At 35.7% G+C, this 21,312-nt stretch overlaps 1 protein-coding gene across 2 annotated transcripts in view; it reads left to right on the forward strand.

Annotated features, from left to right (window-relative positions):
- Positions 1–437: 437 nt before the first annotated feature.
- LOC150094827 (putative serine protease F56F10.1) overlaps positions 438–21,312 on the forward strand; it is an 88,585-nt gene continuing 67,710 nt past the window's right edge. The window contains exons 1-4 of one of the 2 annotated variants that reach the window (XM_090410961.1): positions 438–799; positions 6,328–6,509; positions 6,616–6,848; positions 19,778–19,913. In XM_090410961.1, the coding sequence (XP_090267087.1) occupies positions 503–799; positions 6,328–6,509; positions 6,616–6,848; positions 19,778–19,913 (848 nt within the window). In that variant the 5' untranslated portion in view covers positions 438–502. The remainder of the gene's footprint in view (positions 800–6,327; positions 6,510–6,615; positions 6,849–19,777; positions 19,914–21,312) is intronic. The other variant, XM_090410960.1, reaches the window with a different exon arrangement.

A 21,312-nucleotide genomic window follows, 5' to 3' on the forward strand; every position in this document is an offset into this window, starting at 1 on the left:
ATCAGCTAGAACTCTCCAAACCTCTACTCTGGATAAAGAGGGGAGACCAAGTAACTAATGTTCTCAAATTGATCTGTGAAAACCATTTCAATTCGAGTCACACAAACTTGATACAATCGATTAATAATCGATGCTAACACCTTTACAGTCTACTAAAGTAATACTATTTAAGAACAATATTTTAGATGATTAAAAAATAATAAATAATTTAAGAAATTTTAAATGAACTTTATAAAAAAAATACATTCGCAATTTTTACAGTAAGTTGAGCGGTTTTATTTCAAATCGTATATAGATTTAATCGAAATTGTGAAATGTGACTTTTTTAATTTTAAGTGACTATAATGCTATTACGAGTATTGCTAACGGCGTACTGCCATCAATACCTCAGATTCAGCACGAAGTTTATCTACGGTTATCAGCTAGTTACAAAAGTCATTCAGTGTACAAAGCACGTGATGATTAAGTGTCATTGACAGTTATTTCAGCACCATATGAATTAATGCTCATCGCCGGTGGGGAAAATATATATTTATTGTCACTCAGTTTTTTTTTTTGCCAATACTGCATACTTAAAATGCCAGTTTTAGTTATTAAACAACTCCTAATTTTCATTTTGTTATTGCTTCTTACTGGTGAGAATGATGCCAGTCAGCTGTTCTTTCGCGGAAGGCCCCGTGGAAAGACAGGACTTTTGGGTCGACCACGAGTTAAAAGACCGGCCATTCTTCCTTCAGAACAATGGATTATCCAAAAGTTAGATCATTTTAATCCGGCAAATACAAGGATCTGGAAGCAGGTTTTTAAGTTTAAGCTATTTATTAAAATTGGTTATTATAATTTAAATGGATATGATTAAAGAAGTTTTTTTATTCTAAAATAAAATTCTTTTCATGTATATTGATATTAGACATGGACAGTTATAAAATATTGTCATGGTTTTTTTTATTAATTTATTTATTTTTTAAATAGTAAAGTGTGATATATATATATATAATTTTTTTTTTTTTAACCTGGTCTTTCTTTCCTACATTTTTATCGCGGACAACCTGGCGAGGTAACATACGAGAGTGTGCTGAAAAGTAGTGATAATCATTGTGAAGGAATTTAGATAGAACCACGTAACTTACACATTCTTCTACATATTCCCTATGAAGTGTTATACATTTGTTATACAACGCTGCTGCATCATTTGCAGTCTTCTGCGAAAAATTGAGAAAAATATAATTTTTGTTCTAGGTGTTTATCAGAACTTTTCAGCTCCCCCTCCCCACCCCATATCATTGATGACTATTAGCGGTTATAAGGAGAAGGAGGATACATGGCATCTCAGTTGGTTAATTTGTACATGAACGACAAAGAAGGGAAATATTCAGTTCTTTGCTGATTATGTGGAATTGTGTAGTGTAATGCAGGATGATTTAAATAGGATGACAGTATTGGCAAAAGATAATGGATGCCAATTTAATGCGAAAAATCATAACGCTATGTATTTTGCGATGAAAAGATTACAAGCTGTGTACTATATTTTTTGAACTGTATTCCGGGAATTAAATGAGATTGAACTGGTGAATAGGAAGTTGAAGTTCAGAGTGGAGGGAGAGATATTATAGAAATGGCCAAGTAGCTCAGAGAATTACGTAGTTATTGAAAAAGACACTAACATGCAGAGATAAGGACATTTTCATTCCCTCCCCCTTAGGAAGATGACTGAAAACTTTATTCATTACATCCTTATACTCGTAAAGAGAACTGAATAAAAGGCTTTGATATCGTCACATTTGGATTATTGCAGTCTAGTCCTGGGCAGGGGCGTGCCAGTAGTGTCTGGCGTCTGTGTGCAAAACTTTAGTTGACGCCCCAACCCCCCCACCTCCAATAAAATAATCACTTTAAAAAAACGTTTTTTTAAAGTATTTCCTTCTCTTTGGCGCCTTTACTATCCTGGCACCTGTGTGCATCGCACACATTGCACATGTGGGCGGCGCACCCGTGGTCCTGGGTTTCTTAGGGATGAGGAAATGGAGAGTATCCAAAGGCAAGTGACTAAGATGGTGAGTGGTCTGTGGAATGCTCCCAGGTGTGAAAGTTGGGAGATAGGCAGAAAAGAGGGGATATGATAGAAGTGTTTGATTTGCTAAAAGGGTTTCTGGACTGATGCAGAGGAAAGTTTTTAGTACTTGATTAGAAGGGATCATCCATGGAAATCGAGTGCATGTGGAGTAGTGAATGAGTGTAATGGGTTGTCAGAGTCTGTTGTGAGTGTGGGTATTATTGAGTATTATTGTTATGATAACAATAATACTCAAGTATATATTGAAGCATATAAAGAATTTTAACTGAAGAATTATTATTTTTTTTTTGTACCTATAATTAAAATATGCATCAATCATTTCATGAGCTACTTTTTTTTTCTCCCCCTAGGAAGTATTGTTGTTTGTAATTTTCCCTAATAATAGCAAAACAACTGCTCTGCATACCTTAAAATAGGATCATTTGCATCTACAACATACAAAGAGAAGTTATAAAGTTTACTGTATACTGGTTATACAGTACACTGTATACTGGTAAAGTTATAAAGTATACTGGTTCCCATAAAGTAAGGAACAAAGAGGAAATCATGATAACTCAAACTCAAAACTGTATGATGTGAGATGTGAAAGAAATATCCACAAAAATTGTAAATAGCTTAATTCAGTAACAAATGGGTACATGAAGACAATTGTCAAAGTGCCTCAATAAGGAATATGGTCATCCATCACAGCAATATAGCACTTACAATATTTCATACTGTTTATAATGGTGTCCAGGAGCTCAGTCAGTAATAACCATTGCTCCTCCAAATCTATTCTAAGTCCCTCAACGTTTTTTTTTTTTTGGGGGGGGGGGTTCAGCAACATGTTTACCTAGAACATCTCCCACTTGTTCAATGGGATTAACATTAGGAGACTTGGCTGGCCAATCCATATGTATGATAGCCTCTTCTTAAAGAAATCGGTCCATGAGCTTCACTCAATAAGGATGAGCATTATCATCTTGTAGGATAAATGTCTCCCTTATTATGGATGAACACAGGCATCTAAGCCCCCCATCTTACAAGTTGCAGCATTCATGGTTCCTCTTTGAAGGACATATAGGTTGGTGCATCCACTCAATGAGATGCCTTCTTAAGCCATCACACTACTTCCATCATAAGTGTCCCCTTTTGCAGATATTATAGTAATAATAATGTGTCCCTGGTTCTCTTTACAAAGTGATACCAGGCATGCTCTAATCTGGAATGAATCAGGAACATTTTATCATTTCTCTGATATCTATGAAAGGAGCATTTATGGTGGAGGTAGCATGATGGTTTAGGGAAGTATCCCATTGAGTGACTGCACTAGCCTGTGTGCTTCCTAGCAGAATCATGAATGTTGCAACTTGTAGTTGAGGTCCTGGATGCCTGTGTTCATCCATATGTGGGTTCAATAGGAGAAAGACATTTATCCTACAAGATGATAATGCTCATCCTTATTGAGCGAAGCTCGTGGACCGATATCTTTAAGAAGAGGCTATATGTATGGACTGGCCTGCCAGGTCTCCTGACCTTAATCCTATTAACCATGTTTGGGATGCTCTAGGTAGATGTGTTGCTATTCTCAATCCCCCCCCCTCCTCAAAACCTTTGAGGGACTTGAGAAAGTTTTGCAGGAACAATGGTTGATGTTACCCACTGAGCTCCTGGCGTTCTCAGTTGGTAATTTGATACACCATTGTAATATGAAACATTGTTTTGAGCACAGTATTGTTGTGAGGGATGACCACAATCCTAATTGAGGCAATTTGATAATGCCATTGTGACCTTTAGTTTTTGACCATTGTCTTCATGTATCTGTTTGTTACTGAATTAAACTATCTGTTTACAATTTTTGTGGGTATTTCTTTCACGTCTCAGTGAATCACATTCAAATTCATCATAAAGTTTGAGTTATCATGATTTTTCTCTTTGTCCCGTAATTTATCAAAAAAATAAAAATCAGCTAACACCTTTTTGTTCCTATATAGGGAGTAGGCGAGGCCATTTAAGCCCTATTTAACTTTGAAGACTGAGTGGGCAGTTCAATCTCCACTGGTAGCCTATCAGAGATAGCTGGCCCAAGGCTATCACTAGTTAATTGGTACAGATCCCATGGTCCCTAACCATAACACGATATTTTTAATGTCTGAAAATAGTGTGGGTTTGATGGCCGATTTTCTTGAGTTTCCGGGAGAAAAACTTGCTTGCCCATGCCAGAGATCAACTAACAGACTCGCACAACAAGCTCTTAAATAACTGAAATGATTGGATAAAAGACTCATGAGTGGGATCTGTGAATGTCTGAAAATAGTGTGGGTTTGATGGCCGATTTTCTTGAGTTTCCGGGAGAAAAACTTGCTTGCCCATGCCAGAGATCAACTAACAGACTCGCACAACAAGCTCTTAAATAACTGAAATGATTGGATAAAAGACTCATGAGTGGGATCTGTGAATGTCTGACAGATAGGTATCAGAAAGTTATATATGGGATGCAGTATCCCATAAGAGGAAAGTCACTAGTGGTATGCTGCAGGGGTTTGTATTGGGGCCATTGTTGTGCAATTTGCATATTAATGATATTGGGATTTAACTGGTGATATGCAACTGTTTGCAGATGATGCAAAATTGGGGAGAGCAATGCAGAGTTAAGCAGATATTGTGGCACCTTACAGGAGGATTTTAATAGATTATGAGCGGGCAACAGTATGGAACTGTCAGCTCAATGTTGGAAAGCGCAAGGTTTTGAAATTTTGGTAATCTACGATGGGATGCAAAGTATACACTTTGTGTGAAAACCTTAGTCAACAAGGACCTGAAATTCAGGGGCCACATTACACAAGTTATCACATCAGATAAAATTATGAAGTAATCACATGCTGGCCTTGTTTGCCGAGTGGTTAGCATATCCACTCTCCAGCCAAAAGGCTGTGAGTTTGAATCCTGCCGTGAGCATGGATGTTTGTGATTGTCTGTGAAAATATTAGTTGTAGTGGGCAGCAGATGGCATTGGTGTGGTTCGTTGTAGTTGTTGGATTGAGGTGGAGACAGAGTTTGTAGAGTAGGTGCCCTCCCTCAGTGAGTCTTTGGACTCCCTGGAAGTGTCATGTAATAATAATAATGGCAATGATGTGGAGGAACTTGATGTACAGAAATAGAGGTTATGATTCTATTGTATAAGGCCTTGATCAAGTCTCATGTGGATTATTGTGCGCAGATTTAGTCACTGTGTTTTGGCTGTGACAAGTATATATTAGAAAGGGTCCAGAGAAGATTCAGAAAGGCATTAAATGGTCTTTGGAATGTGGAGTATGAAAACAGATTGGAAGAATATAAATTGCAAATCCTCATGAATAGGAGAAGGAGGGGGGGCTGGATATGATTGAGACTTAAATTAGTCAGGAGTTATCAGGTTGACATGTTAGGAAATTTTCATAGAATGGGAGAGGTGGGGGGGAACAAGAGGCCATGCCTGGAAATTGTGCAAGGGGGGTGTGAGCACAGGAGTGGGAAGCAGGTTCTTTGCATGGTGAGTGGAGTGCATTGCCTGAGCATGTTGTGAATGTAGACATATTGAATCAGTTTAAGCATGGTTGGATGAGCTTTGTGTGTTAGTGTGTATTTTCCACAATAAGTCTGACTCCATGTAGGTCAAATGTTAATATTAACAATAATATCCAGGCCAAATAGTACAAGAGAGAGAGATTTTGTATACTGGATGTTATTACCTAGCCAATTTGGCAAAGTGGATAGTATCTACACTTTTCAACATATAGGTTGAGTTTGAATCCACTTTGACATGAATATAGAATTTCTGGATTATCTAATCCTTAGTCCATTGTTGGTACTAAGGTGCTATAGATTCCCATCCTGTTATGGGTGGGATCATCATGAACAACAACAGCAAAAAAAGGGTATAATATGTTAATTTATCATGTGCTAATAAAATATCACTGTTGTCACTGTTTCTGATACATGTGTTTGAATGGAGTAATGGCCAAATGTAAAATTTTGAAAACCAAGTTAGAAGCATGCAAAAGTTTGCTATTACATCATGTTTTGTTAATTGTGCAAAATTTATGCTTCGGCTTCTTGAAGTCAGTTTTTTTATGGATTAGGCCACTTTTGTGCTCATCATTTCATATACAAATGTGTAGAGTATACTGTCATAGAATTAACTTATTTGTGGTAATTTAATTCGAATTATTAAACATAGCTGATTGATTTCCCCAAAACAATATAATATTTACAAAAAAGTTATATTTCTTTAGCGTTATTTTTTGAACGACACATTTTACAAACCTGGTGGACCAGTGTTTCTTCAGATTGGTGGAGAAGGAGAAGCAGATCCAATATGGATGGTAGAAGGTCAACCCATGAAATATGCCCAAAAATATGGAGCTTTAGCATTGTTATTAGAACACAGATATTATGGGAAGAGCCATCCTACAGAGTATGTGAAGAACTTTATTATCTTTACCGATTATGTTATTTGTTAACTTTGATTTTCTTGTAAATATTAAATTATCGTTGTATGTTTTTTACTTCTGTTATTTCAGGGATTTATCAGTGAAGAACCTTATTTATCTTACAAGTGAACAAGCACTTGCAGATTTGGCTTATTTTAGGAATTACATGGCTAAAAAATTAGGACTTCAAAGCAGCAAGTGGATAGCCTTTGGTGGCTCTTATCCTGGTTCCTTGGCAGCTTGGTTCAGATACAAATATCCTCATCTTGTGGATGGAGCTGTTGCATCGAGTGCACCAATTTTAGCCATAGTAGATTTTCAAGGTAAGCCATTTCAAATTATACATTTAAATAAAAAGGGTACGTGTGTAACTGTGGAAATGGAGTGTGCATCTATAGCACTAGACCATTCTAAGAAAGATTGTTTTAAGTTCATTTCCAGTCTCTGACTAGAGAAACTTTTTCTAAGCCATTTCATGATGATGATAATGGGTCATCATCAATTTCATGATGATGACCCATTATTATCATCATGAAATTCCTGCCATTTACCCTCAATTTCCCTCCAAATCAATCTGTTACCTGTCAAGACTCCAATGGTATCAGATCTTATATTTATATCTTCTAAGGCACTTTTTACTGTATCAATCCACCTATATCTTGGTCTTCCTCTGGGTCTTTTTCCTGCCAACCTGGCAGAAAACATTGTTTTGCTAATCTTTCTTTCCCATTCTGTTTAAGTGACCATACTACCTGAGATTAGCTATGCTAACACATTCCTGGATGCTAGCCGTGTCAAGTTCTTTCCTAATATCCCAGTTTTTAATATGATATTGTCATCTGTTCACGTCCCTAATCTTTCTCAGGACTGTTGTATCTGTGGTCTGTAGTCTTTGGTCAAGTGTTTTATTTCTAGCCCAGCTCTCAGATCCATGAGTTAAAATTCTTGTGTAGAGGAAGCCCTACTGCAAACTTGCTACCCTTATCCGGTCTACAAAAGATCAGCTCCCTCCTCTCTCTCTGCCTGGAGTTTACAAAGTACCCTGTTCCTGTAAGCTTGCGTACTTTGGACAGACAGGCAGATCAGCATCCATCCGCCTGGAGGAACACAAGTCGTACATCGTTAAACACAACTATGGCTATTCAGGCTTGGCTGACCATGTTTTGGACACCACCCACAGAGTATCATGGAAGAAAACCACCATGCTCCACCACAGCAAATTCAAGAAAGAGAGACTTTTCTTAGAAGCAGCAGCAGCTCTCCGAAACCAACCAAATCTTAATAAATACGGTTGCATTAAGCTTCCGAAGATTTGGGAAACACTCATCACCAGAGGTCCCACCTTACATTCCAGGCCACCTACTACCGCCCCCTTAGAGGGCGCTCCACCTAGATAGGACTTTAGTGTCACCCACATGGTTGGGCTTAGTATTGTAAGTTTTTGTGTGCATGTTACATTAATTGTTTTTGTAATCCCCGTAGATGTCCTAGTGACTAGGACGAAATATAGAAAGTATTAAATTCTATTTTAATTCTTTTTGAGTGTTGTAAAAAATCCATTAAACCTCCAACATAATGTCCATGAGTTAAAATTGGTTTGAACACTGTCTTGTATACAGCTAATTTAGTGTTTTGACTAATTTCTCTCTTATTCCATAAAAATTTATTCAGTTGACTTTCTACCATACCATCTTTGTTGATTCTGTTGTCTATTACCATGTTACAACATGTCAGAATTTGACCCATTCTCAGGTTAGTTAATCTCTGCCATGGGCAAGCAGAGTTCTTTCTCCTAAAAACTGGTTTTTAACCCTACATCTCAAGAAAATCAAGCTACAAGATGGCAGCAGTTACTGTCTGCCCTGCACACACTTTCTCTTGACAAAGCTTTCAGTTATTGAGTTTTGGGATCACTGTCAGTGAATTTGGCTGGTCTAGTTGACATATCTGCATAACAGATATCTGCATATCTGTTAACATATCTGCTCTCTAACTGCAAATTCAAATTCTGCAGGTATAGATGTATGTATATGATCGTCTGGGAGATGAATTTCATTGCCCACCGTGGAGCCCACAAAAAAAAAATCCTCAGACCTTCCCACAGTACTGATTTATTTGTTTGGTACCCATAAGGCCAATTTGGCCTGGTGATTAAATCTGTATGCAGTAGTCAAGATGTGGCCAAATCATAGCCATATAAAGAGGTATAATAACTTCCTTATCTGTACTTGTTAGCATGTTTTTCAACATCCAAGTAATTCGTTAAGCTATTTTACCCAACTTTCAAAATGCCATCTGAACTTCAACTCTTTGCCCACCATTATCCCAAAGTCCCTAGCCTCATCAATTTCTTGCAATTGAATGCCATCAGTATGATATGCCACATGCAACCTTTTCAACCTGAAGTGCATAACTTTACATTTTACAATATTAAGTTGACAATCATTATCTTTTGCCCACAATGCCAATTTATTTAAATCATCCTGCAGGATATCTACATTATCTTTATCAACTATTGCTTTCCTCAGTTTTGCATCATTGGCAAACAACTGAATATCCTCTCTTAAATGGCTATCAGAATCTGATATGGTAACTGGGATCAAGTATAATGGGTATACTATTTTTAGGATTGATAGGAGTACAATTAATGATATCAGATGACTTAAGTCCATTAAGCAAGAAAACAATTATGGTAACAATTTCCCATGTAGTGGTGAGTTTGAGTATCTGGTGTGAAGTGGAGGCTAACAAAATAAAATATATGGTGGTGTGTTGCAACAGACCCGGCAGCTCAGATGCAGGGGACCGAAGAAATGCATTGCCAAATTAGCCTTATGGGTACCAAACAAGTGATCTTTATGGGTGACTTTAATTTTCCAAACATTGTTTGAGTAGATGAGAAATCTCATGATAAGAAAGAAGAGGAATTTATTGAATTGTTGTGAGACAACTTTCTCAAGCAGCATGTGAAGAAACTTGAGGTCAAAGAGTTGGATTTGCTCACAGTGTCAGAAGGGATCTTTGTTAAGATGGCTATTTTACCACCGGTTGATGACAGTGATCGTGCTGTGCTTTCTTGGGAAGTACCTAATTGTATTGATGTTCTGATTAGAACAGGTTACATGTGTTGAACTACAAAGCTGGAAATTATGATCAACTTAGGAGAATACTATCTTTGGTATTATGGTATCAGTTACAGAATGGGAAAAATGTCAGCAATGCATGGGAATCTTTGAAAAAGTGCTTAAATGAGGTGGTATCTGAATGTATCCCAATGTTCGAAGAATAAATAGGTTGGGAGTGAAATGGATGTGCAACTTATTAAGCAAGAGATCCACAAGAAGATGATGATGTGGAAAGAATATCGTGAGAAAGTGAGAGGTGTTATAAAATATATAAAGCTCAGAAAAGTAACGAGTATTGTGCAGAAAGCTAAATCGGAGTATGAAAGGAAATTGCCCATGCAAGCTAAGGCAATCCAAAAGAATTTTATCGTTATGCTGCAAGCAAGCAAAAGAAAAAATGAATGTGAAAGAATAACTTTATTGAATGCAGATGGTATTCGAGTGTCGGAAGCTAATGAGATTGTTCAACCAATGAGTGCACTAAGATATATCAACACAAGGTGTATGTAACATGGTGCACAGTGCTACTTCTACATTGGATGAAGTGTTAGGGGTTCATGAAAATGAGGTTGAAGAGCTGTTTCATAACCTGGATAAGAATTTTTCAATAGAGACATGTAATATCAGCCCATTTGCTAAAGAAATGTTCAGCTGAATTGGCTAGGCCTTTCACCTGTTTGTATAACTTGAGTCTCAGCTCAGGAATGATACCACAGGAATATATGATAGTTCCAATGTGCAAGGGTGGTGAAAAAACCAGTGTCTAACTACTGACCTATCAGCATCTGTGTGGTAGTGAAGATTTTAGAGTAGTTAGTAAGAACTTGCATACAGAAATGGGTAGGTGAACGAGCTATACTCTGCAAGGAGCAGCATGGGTTTACTAAAGGAAGGTCACGTTTTAGCAAGTGGATACACTATGATAATGGTGGATTTTTCTAAGGCATTTGATAGGTACCACATGAAAGGCTGTTGCATAAACTGGAGAACATGGGATTGGAATATAAACTCTTGACTTGGATCAGGGAATGGTTGACTGACAGATATAAAAAAAGTGGTATACAGTGGGTGTGAATCTGCCAGATTTAAGGTGACCAGTGGTGTACCTCAGGGTTCAGTCCTTGGGCCATTATTGTTCTAACATCAGCTGTACAATTGTTTGCTGATGATGCGAAGATAAGCAGGACAATTAGGGATGTTACTGATATTCAGCACTTACAAAATGATTTGAATAGGTTGGAAATTTGAGCAAATGAAAATGGCTATCAGTTTAATGTTAGTAAGTGTAAAGTTATGTACTTTGACAATGTGAGATTTCCAGTGACATATTATATTAGTAGGGTTATGCTACAAGAAACTGGGGAGGCAAGGGATCTTGGCGTATTGGTGGAATAGGAATTTGAAGTTCAAAGGTCGCATAGCAAAAATTGCAAATACAACTCAAAGGATAATTGCAATGTTGAAGCGAAAACTTTGACGTCTAAGGATAAGGAAGTAATTTTGCCTCTTTATAAGGCTTTGATAAGACCACACCTGGATTATTGTATGCAGATTTGGTCTTCTGGATTCCAAGGGGATAAAGAAGCTGTGGAAAGGGTGCAAAGAATAGTTACAATGATTATATCCAGATTATGGAATTTAGATTATGAGGACAGATTGCATGTATGTGGATTACAGACTCTGGTTAACAGGAGGAAGAGGAGTGCTATGATAACCAGCGTCTGTAATCCACATAAGGATAAGGAACGTTCATGATGCCCACTTGTTCTCTCCCTACTTTTGAATGGGTGTTATAGGATATTGTCTGATGAAATCTTTTGTTATGTGGACAGTGGGGAGAGAACAAGTGGGCATACATGAGAGTTAAGTTTGTTCACAGTCAAGAAAGGGTAAGAGCAGTTTTTCTCTCGCAGAGCAGTGAGTGAGGAATAGTTTGCTTTTAGGGGTAATGAGTGCATCTAGTGTGAATGAATTTAAGGGAAGGCATGACACACTGCCGTCATGTGCCCATTTTGGTTGGATGTTCTGTCATGTAGGTTATGCAACCGCGCTACAAAATTCATGTCAATTTGACTGTATGATTGCATTTTTATTGATGTATGAAAGTTTTGAGATTGCATAGCACATCAGCGCTCATCTTAATTAGTCCAATGCAATTAATTGTAGGATGACTTTGAATACTTTAATTTATCAATTAATTATAACCAAATCTGCGTAGTGTGAGGGAACAATCTGTTTTAGGATTTATTAGAAAACAACAATAAAGGAGAATGCTCTATTTGATTGGTATATTTGAATTACTCAAAGGTGAAAATATGTGAATCATCATTTATAAGACATGTGAGAGTAGAAAATGAAAGAAAAGGGTAAGTGTGAGTAGAAATACTTTCATTAATGGCAAATGAATTATTAATAATTAACATATGTGATATGTGTGTCTCATAAGTTGCTGAGTACAGCAAATTGCATATGATCCTATAAAAGTCTAGACATTAATAAGTTAATTTATGATGGCATCACAATTAAAAAAAAAAAAAAAAAAAGGATGAGGAGAGGAAAAGCGATGTTTGCAAAGTATAAATAACTAACCAATAATAAACAGCACTAAATGCATTTAGTAATTCAGTTAAAAACTATAACGAGAGGCTAATCCAATGAACTAATAATGTTGATCAGGTGATTGCATGGCAGGAATACATGTAGCTTAGTGGAGTTGCGAATCATCTCGTAAAATTTGTTGTGCATGTTGTGTATTTCTCTGGTTTATATATATTTCGCTTCATTTTCTAAGAATTTGCTTTTGTTTATTGAGACTCAGTGTACATTTTATGCAATAATAGGATACATAATATCCGATTGTTATCGGATTTATCAACACTTTCGGAAATCCTACATTCGTTAGTTTTTTTAGTCAGCGGTGTCTTATCAATCTCACATATGCTGGTATTTTGTTGTTGATCAATAGCTTCTTATAATAAACAGAAGTATTCATTTTTATTCAGGAATAGATAAATTTTTACTGTCTGTTGTTTTTAAGACTAGAATAAAAATGTCCCTATACTGTTAAAAAAACTTTCCATTTTCAACAGATGCTATATTGCACAAGCAAGAAAAACAGTTAGCTTTATATTTAACATCTGTGTACTATATTGAGGAACAATTAGTGTAAGATAACTCGAATGACACACTTAATAGAAAAACACTCCGCTTCTCCAGGCTATGCTGCATGCATGCAAACAGAACAGATTTCTTATAGCACTAAATATAACACCTAATTAAACACATTTGTCCTAACATCCGCTTTCAAATTTTCAGTTCCAGAAAATGTGTAACAGCTGTTTGTAATACAGTCATTAGATACAGAAAGCACTCAATTTATGAAAAGCAAAATGAATATATATATATATATATGACTTGAAATCAGTTTGAATTGCATTTGAGATATTCAATATCATCCAGACACTTAACAAATGTTAATTTTAGAAATAAAATTCTACCATGGAATTTGGACTAACATGCCATATAAGCTTTGTGGAAATACAACCGCTCAACGTGGAAGTGGCATACATATGCTAAAAGCTACTACCTCCCAGGGAATAAAGGAATGACAGAAACCCAGGTGTGAAGGTGACAACATGTTAATATAATTTTAAATATGGAAAGCGTAAAGGTCAAATGAACAATAGCTATGCTTCATGCACTCTGTTTTTCTGAGAAACAAAGGGTTTATGCTTCTTGGTGAGGTTAGATTATCATTGGCAAATACTAGAGTGAGACATGGATAATTTGAATTTTGATATGATTTTTAAATACAGCCATATATAATTTACACAAAAATCAGAAAAAGTAATCACTTGGGAAATTATAATTTTTCTGGACTGAATCAAAGAAAGGCTGAAATAACTTGTGTATAAATAAAGTAAGTAAAACAAGTTCCAATCTTCTCTTTTTCTTTAGGAATTGTGTTAGCACATCATCATAAAATGAAGGTTTTCTTTCTGTTCCATCATCAATGTCTTTTTAGTAGCGATTAAGCTTAGGCCGTACAGCCTTTCCTGTATTCGTGTTCCTCTATAACACGTATGTATTCTTTTCATAGCCGAAAAAGTATGCTCAACTGTAGCAGTACAGTTCAGAATCGACATGGCAAGTTCTGCTAACTTATAAATTTCCTTGAATGCAATTTGAAGTTGATTGATTTTCTTGCATGAATTTTAATAGGTGATGCACTGGTTTCCTGGCAAATTTTTCAGAAGAAAATAGTACTTTCAGTTCATTTTTCAAGCGAATGTAATCAAAAACTGGGCCATAGAAATTAAATACCATCAGGAAATGTCTTTGCATACTGACTATATCTTTCACTACAAAGGAGTTGAAAAAATTCAAGTTTCAAAAGTGAAGAGTATCTTTCTTCAATCTCCAGGTACATGCAGTTGACTATGCCCTGGTATAATCAAAGGCACATGCTCTTCTCCATATTTTCCAGTCCTTTTCGTCTCTTTGGTCTTGACTCAACTGTATGATTCTCCTTTGATACAGAAACCCAAATATCAGCAAATCCATGTTCCCTGTCATTCCTAAGCTGCTTCATAATGTCATGGAGCAGCTTAGGAATTTTTTTTAAAACAGTACAATATATATCATAGGATGAAGTTTGCAGTATATTATTCAAGATGTCAGTATAGCCAAATAAAACAGAAAAAATTTCTAGCAACAATATTGTTTGAAAATCTTGCAAGAAATGCAAAAAACCACGAGCTTTGATTACAGCATCTACTTCCCATTCCCTAGAATTCTCCACTGTGTGTTCAAAAAATTCAATGAGTTGATTTCTAACGTTTTACTGTGCTTGTTAAATGGGAAGTACAGTTCCATCTGGTTGGTGCAAAGGAGGTAATTTTTCAGCAACAAAATCTTGCAAAGCATTTATTCTTTTTGATAATTTAGAAAAATATGCTGCCAATGGACTGATAGTTTGGAAAAACAATCTACATTCCTTGATATTCGAGAGGCTTTGCTTCAGAACTAACTTCAAAACGTGAGCATAGCAATGTGTAAATATTGCTAAAGGATATGCCTCAAAAACTTTCCTCTGTAATCCATTATTATGCCCACTCATTACACAAGCACGTAAGTTTGGCCGACTAACTTGTCCTTGATATAAGATTCCTCAACTCTGTTTACAACACGTTAAAAAATACCACTAGAAGTTCTATCATCACTTACGTCTGTAAATTCGATGAATCTTTCGTGTATTTGCCCATTCCGGACAAAATGGAAAACAATTGATAGCTGCGATTTTGACATGACATCAGATGTTTCATTCAGAATAACGGCCACAAATGTAGTGGCAGCAATTTCTTTTTTTATATCATCTTTAACCACACTAGATATAGCGCTAATAATAATATAATTTTGTACTGTGGAAGAAGTTCCTCTTAATACAGTCGAATCCTTTAAATGACTGTTTAAAAGAGGATCATACACACAGAGCACATTTAAAAATTCTATATAATTTCCTAGATTTGTTGAATCTTTATGCTCATCATGACCTCTCAAACGAAGGCCCTTGCTTAGCCAGATAGCATACAGCATCATTTAATCTTTTTAAAATATCTATTTTTCTTTACTTGTTCATCATGATGGGTAACTTCAATTTTTCTTTGTTTTTCCAAACATCTTGAGATTTAAAAATGATTAAATATGTGATTGGGAGTGCTCATGTTTTTGTACTGCTGCTGTTAAATGGTTAAGGTCAAAATATCTATTCTTATTCCAAATACCTTTCTCTCTGGAGAGTAATAAACAAGGCAAACAAAAAGTCTTGATTGTACTTCACATCCAGTTAACTATTCTACTGTACTGTATTGTGAAATAGAGAAGTGTCTCATATACTTAGCTTTTGTGCATGCTCTGTAAATTTGGAAGAGGAGGCCGCTGAAAGAATACCATCTCTAGGTGGTATTGTTTCAGAGCTCATCCAGCCTCACCTTCTCAGCGGTTTAAAACTACTAGAATGCTAAGAATTTGACATGCTGCACCCTCTTTACATCTTTTCAAAGGGGCTCAAAGGTGTATGTATTTTGAAAGCACACACAGGCTATTAACGTGAATGTGATGCAATGTTTCTACATCGAAAAGTGCCCTCTTCATGAAGCATTAGTATATTGTGTTTAATTTTAGGAATCACTCGAATCCAGGAAACAATTAGGAGAGTCTTTAATGGGAATAAATGCAAAAATATAATATCGATAACACTGATATTTGATGGATGAGAACCACACACACAGAATAATCGTTCCTGGTATAGAGGCTATAAATTATTATTTTTTTTTATAATATAAATTATACTATATATTACAATATTTTTATAATGTATAGTATAATTATATCATCATCAAATTCCTGACATGTACCCTCAAGGGGGTGTACAGGATATGATAGTACTACATAAAAAAATTTACATCATTACTAACTTCCTATCTACAATTTTCCTCCAAATCAGTTTGTTACTTGTCAAGACTTCAACATTATCAGATCTTATAAAATAAATAACGGGAAAAAAACTCACGTAGAAAGATTATTTAATAGTATAATTTTCGCCTGTGTGTCACAGGCATCTTCAGTACTTTAAGCTCAAAATTAAACACTAACTGACAATTCCAAAAAGCGCCACCTAAGTAGCTGGTGTAAGATAACTAAAAAGGCCAATAACTTTCCTAAAAAAAATAAAAATTAATACAATAAAAAGTTAGGAAAGATTAGCTGATTTGTAAAGTACTATCTCCCATAAAGGGGATAGACGTAAGCCGTCGGATCTGTTTAAGTTAGGAGAATGAAGTAGAGTTTCACATGTTTCTTTATAAAGGCATTCCATGAGAAACTGACTTTTGTGAAGAACTCTTGTCTTTCTCCAATGAACTCTGTGTGTAGTGAAGATGGCATGTTCAGAAAGTCCAGACTTTTCAGGTTTAAAGTATTCAATACAAGATTAGTGTTCTTCTAGCCGAATAGAGGCAGATCTTCCTATTTGTCTGAAATAAGATAATCCACAAGAGCATGGAATCTGGTAGACACCTGGATGATTAAGATGTGGAAGCTTGTCCTTAGGAGAAGTGAGAAAGGTGGAGATTTTTCTAAACGGTCGAAAAGCAACAAAAATATTCAGTGGTTTTAAAACTTTTGCTATAAGTTCACTGATGCCTTGTACATAAGGGATAGTAATGCGCGTTATTTCCTCTGTGTTTGAAGAGGAAGACATATTAAAACTACTCAAAGTTCTTTTAATGAAGCAATTCTTATAACCATTAGATAGAAAGGAAGAAGTTATATAACGTAGTTCTTTCTGTAAAAGATCGTCTGTAGAACAAAAGGAGTGGGCCCGATGAACCAGTGTTTTAATAGTTCCTGCCTTTTGACTGGGATGGTGATGAGATTCCGCATGGATATAATGGCCTGGCCTGTATGAGTCTTCTTTCTATAAACTGAGAAATGTAGGTTACCATCTGGTTGGTGAAGAATTAGAAGATCTAAAAAGGCCAACTGCTTATTTGATTCTCCTTCTAGGGTAAACTTGATCCTAGGATGAAATGCGTTTAACTTAGTGAGAAATTGTTGAAGTTCATCAGAGGAATTTTGATTAACTCTGCTGACGCATTCCTAGATGCTGACAATGTCAAGTTCTTTCCTAATATTCTCATTTTTAATATGATATTTTGCCATTGACGCCATCTGTTCACTCCTCGAATCTTTCTCAGGACTCTCATATCTGCGGTCTCTAGTCTTTGGTCAAGTGTTTTACTTCTAACCAGCTCTCAGATCCATAAGTTAAAACTGGTGTGAACACTGTCTTGTATACAGCTAATTTAATGTTCCGACTAATTTCTCTCTTATTCCATATGAATTTATTCAATCGACTTCCTACCATACCAGCTTTGTTGATTCTGTTTTCTCTTTCCATATTTAATTTACCATCTTCAGTAAAAATCGTGCCTAAGTAGCTGAAATGTTTTACTTGTTCCACAGGTTCCCCGTTTACAACACAGTTGACATTTTCAATGATTCTACCTATTTTCATTGTCTTTGTCTTTTTAATGCTGACCTTCATATATCTATTACAACAGTTATTCAATTTAGTCAGAGAATCTTGCAGACTTGTAGCGGATTTATTTAGAAGTATAACATCATCCGCATAAAGCAAAGAGCTGACATTAACATCTCCAATTCTGATATCATGTTTAATACCACTTTCCTTCATAATGTGATCCATATAGATAATAAATAACAGAGGGGATAATGTACATCCTTGTCTCACACCAGATTTAACATTCAACCATCTTCTTGTACTTCCTTCAATTCTAACTGCTGCTTTACAACTCAAATAAAGACTAAGCATTGCTTGATATAATGTTCCATTGACACCATATAACTGTAGCATATTGAATAGCTTCTCTCTTGTCACCTTATCATATGCCTTTTCCAGAACGACAAAACTTAAATACAGATCTTTGTTATATTCCCATGCTTTTTCAACTAATTGTCGTAAAGTGAAGATTTGATCCTGACAGCCTCTATTTGGCCTGAATCCAGCTTGTTCTCCACCAAGCTTTTCTTCCACAATTCTTCTCAGTCTTTTCTCAAGTATACTGGCATAAATCTTGCCCAGAACACTCAATAGGGAAATACCTCTGTAATTCTCACATTCAGTTTTATTTCCCTTTTTATATATGGGTGCTATTAGAGCTCTAATCCAATCATCAGGAATTCGTCCCTCTGTCCAGGCCTTCTGAACTATGCAGTGCAGCCACTGTAAGACTTTTACCTGTACATGGTTTTAAATGGTCAGTAATTCATTATTCTGCTAATCAGAACTTCAATTACACCTCTCATTCCCTGAATGATAACAAGAGCGAACGTGAATTTCAAGACCAGCATTTGCCCCTGCTTCCCTCAGGCAGTATATTCTTCACTGTCTACTGCAAGGCTACACATACCAGCCAATATATACATGCTAACTCTTATCACCACTCTTCACAAAAACTTGGAGTCATTAACACCCTCAAAAACACAGTTATAACAATTTGCTGTAACGGACAAGTTCTTAAACAAGAATTACAAATTATTAGCAATATATTTATAAATAATGGCTATAGCAAAAATACTGTCAATAAAGTTCTTCATAAAACTTCGTCAAAAATGCATATAACATAGATTACAGTATAACCATAGCTATCCTATACGTTAAAGAGTTATCAGATATAATAAACAGAATTCTACACCATTATAATCTTAATGCTACTTTTAAACCATCTGTAAAATTAAACATATTCAACTATTCTTAAGGATCCTCTCCCCATTGGCCAACCCTCGAGTATACCCTATCCATTGCACCTACAACTTACCTTATATTGAAGAAACTGAACATACACTTCCTATCCATTAAAAAATAACACAAATGACCCATTAAAATTAACAATTTTGGTGAAGTGGGCCTCTCATATCATGCTCTTAACACCTTACACCAAATTGATTGGAAAAGTACCTGATCTTTATATCATACAAAGCCTGGTATGAATGCAAATTAAAAATTCTGTGAAATTTTGATCATCCATCCTAATCTTAACAATAATGGTGGCATAAAAATTACAAGAATTTGGATGGCACACATTCAGCCCACTTAAGTTCAAGTTTTCCAGTAAACACCCTTACTTTATGACTCTAAGCAATAATTTCAGCTCTTACCATCCATATTTCTAATTTATATATGTACTTATGAGTAACTATGTGAGAGCATGTTGCTCTCTAGCTTTGATGTAGTAAAGTGTTTTTTTTTCTTTTTTTTTTTTCTTCCACACACAGGTCAGTCCAGTAGTTTTAACAATTGACCAAATTAAGGTAACTTTTCATTAGATTTCATTTTCCATGTAGATTGTAATGTAACTTATTTCTCTGTACATATTTGTATACTCCAGATGATGACTTTAATGTGAAAGTCAAAACATTGAGTGATTATTTTGGTTTATATTAAACTGTAGTTTTACTATAACACAGTAGTTGTTTCCATGATTTTCAGTAATGAGGATTGTTTCTTATTTTGTTGAAAGTAAAGATAACAATATTCTATTCAGATTACCTGCGAGTGGTTCGTGATTCCTTGGCAACTACAGGACCTGATTGTAACAGCTTTATACAAGAAGCAGTGGGACAAATCCAGAAACTTTTAGCTCACAGAGTTGGTTGGCAGTATATTGAAAAAACGTTTAGGTAGGTGTCTAGGTAAAAATATCTTAAATCTATCCTAAGTTCAGTACAATATTTTTCATTATTTTAATGTTTTATTATGAGTTTATGGTCATGAAATTTAATTACATGACTCATACCATAAAAAATGATAGACAAAGAAATTAAATCTGTTTAATATTGCCTGTTTTTTTAACCTCCATATTTGAGCATTTCTGGTTGAATTTCATCTACTCCAGCTGCTTTTCTGTATTTCAAGTTTTTGATGTGTTCCTGTCTGCATTCCTGTTGAGAGTTGTCTTTCAAAGTAATTACTCCAGATGTCTAGAATATTTATCTCCATTTTTGTCACCTTTATCATTTCTGATTCCTTTTGCAGTACTCTTTCCTCCATTTCTAAGCTTTTTCAGTAGTCTCCGGAATATTTTGCTGCTTTTCTGATATTCATTTTCTATGTTCTTACCAAAGTCTTCCCATGACTTTTGTTTAGCTAGTTTTACACAGTGCTTTGTTTTCAATCAATGGTTTACTGAATCACCAGGGTTTGGCTCTTGTTTTCAAACTTTCATTTTTTTCTTGAATAATGTTTATGTATTTGAGTATACACCTGAAAGCTGCTCAACTTTGATTTGTTTCAAAACTTGCCTACACACTGTTCTTTTCAGTATGAAATTCATTTTTATCCTGCTCAAAACGAAATAGTGATCACTTCCTATTTCCAGTTCTGTGTATACTGTTGCATCTTAAACTAGTGGAAAAACATTGCTATCAACTATAATATAGTCAATGAGACTTTTCTTATTTCTTGCATCTTCTCTCCATGTGAATTTGTGCATGTTTTTATATTGGAACATGGTGTTAATAATAACTAATCCATGTCCTGAACAGAAATCCAGCAGGCACTTACCATTATTATTATCTTTTCTCCAAATTTTCCTGAAACATTTCTATATGTCTTGTAATAATTTCCTACTCTCACTGCTATTTAGATCTTCAACAAGGACCAGTTTTTTCATTGAGCCAGCTGTCTTCTCTAATGCCTCAAAAAATTCCTCCCTCATTTCTTCTGTAGTTGAACCTGCTGTGAGACCATAAGCACAAATAAGTCTCATTGTCCTGTTCCCCATTCTGATATTCACCCACATCACTTTACTTGGGCGATTGGGCTGAGGTCTTCTGATGTAGGTTTCCCAAATTTGTGGCAGTCTCATGCAGCCAAATTTGTTGAAGTTTGGATTGTTTCTAAGGGCTGAAGCTGATTCCATGAAAAGCCTTTCGTACTTGTATTTACTACAGTGAATGATCGTGGCTTTCTTCCACTGTATTGTATGGCGGGTATCCAGAGCATGGTCTGCAAGACCAGAGTGGCTGTATTGGTGGAACCGGATGTAGTCTTTGTGTTCTGTAATTCTGATATTGGCTG

The sequence above is a fragment of the Typopeltis vanoorti genome, chromosome 21 (genome assembly GCF_054136105.1).
Source record: "Typopeltis vanoorti isolate ZY-2024b chromosome 21, IOZ_Tvanoo_1.0, whole genome shotgun sequence".
Taxonomy (NCBI): Eukaryota; Metazoa; Arthropoda; class Arachnida; order Uropygi; family Thelyphonidae; genus Typopeltis; species Typopeltis vanoorti.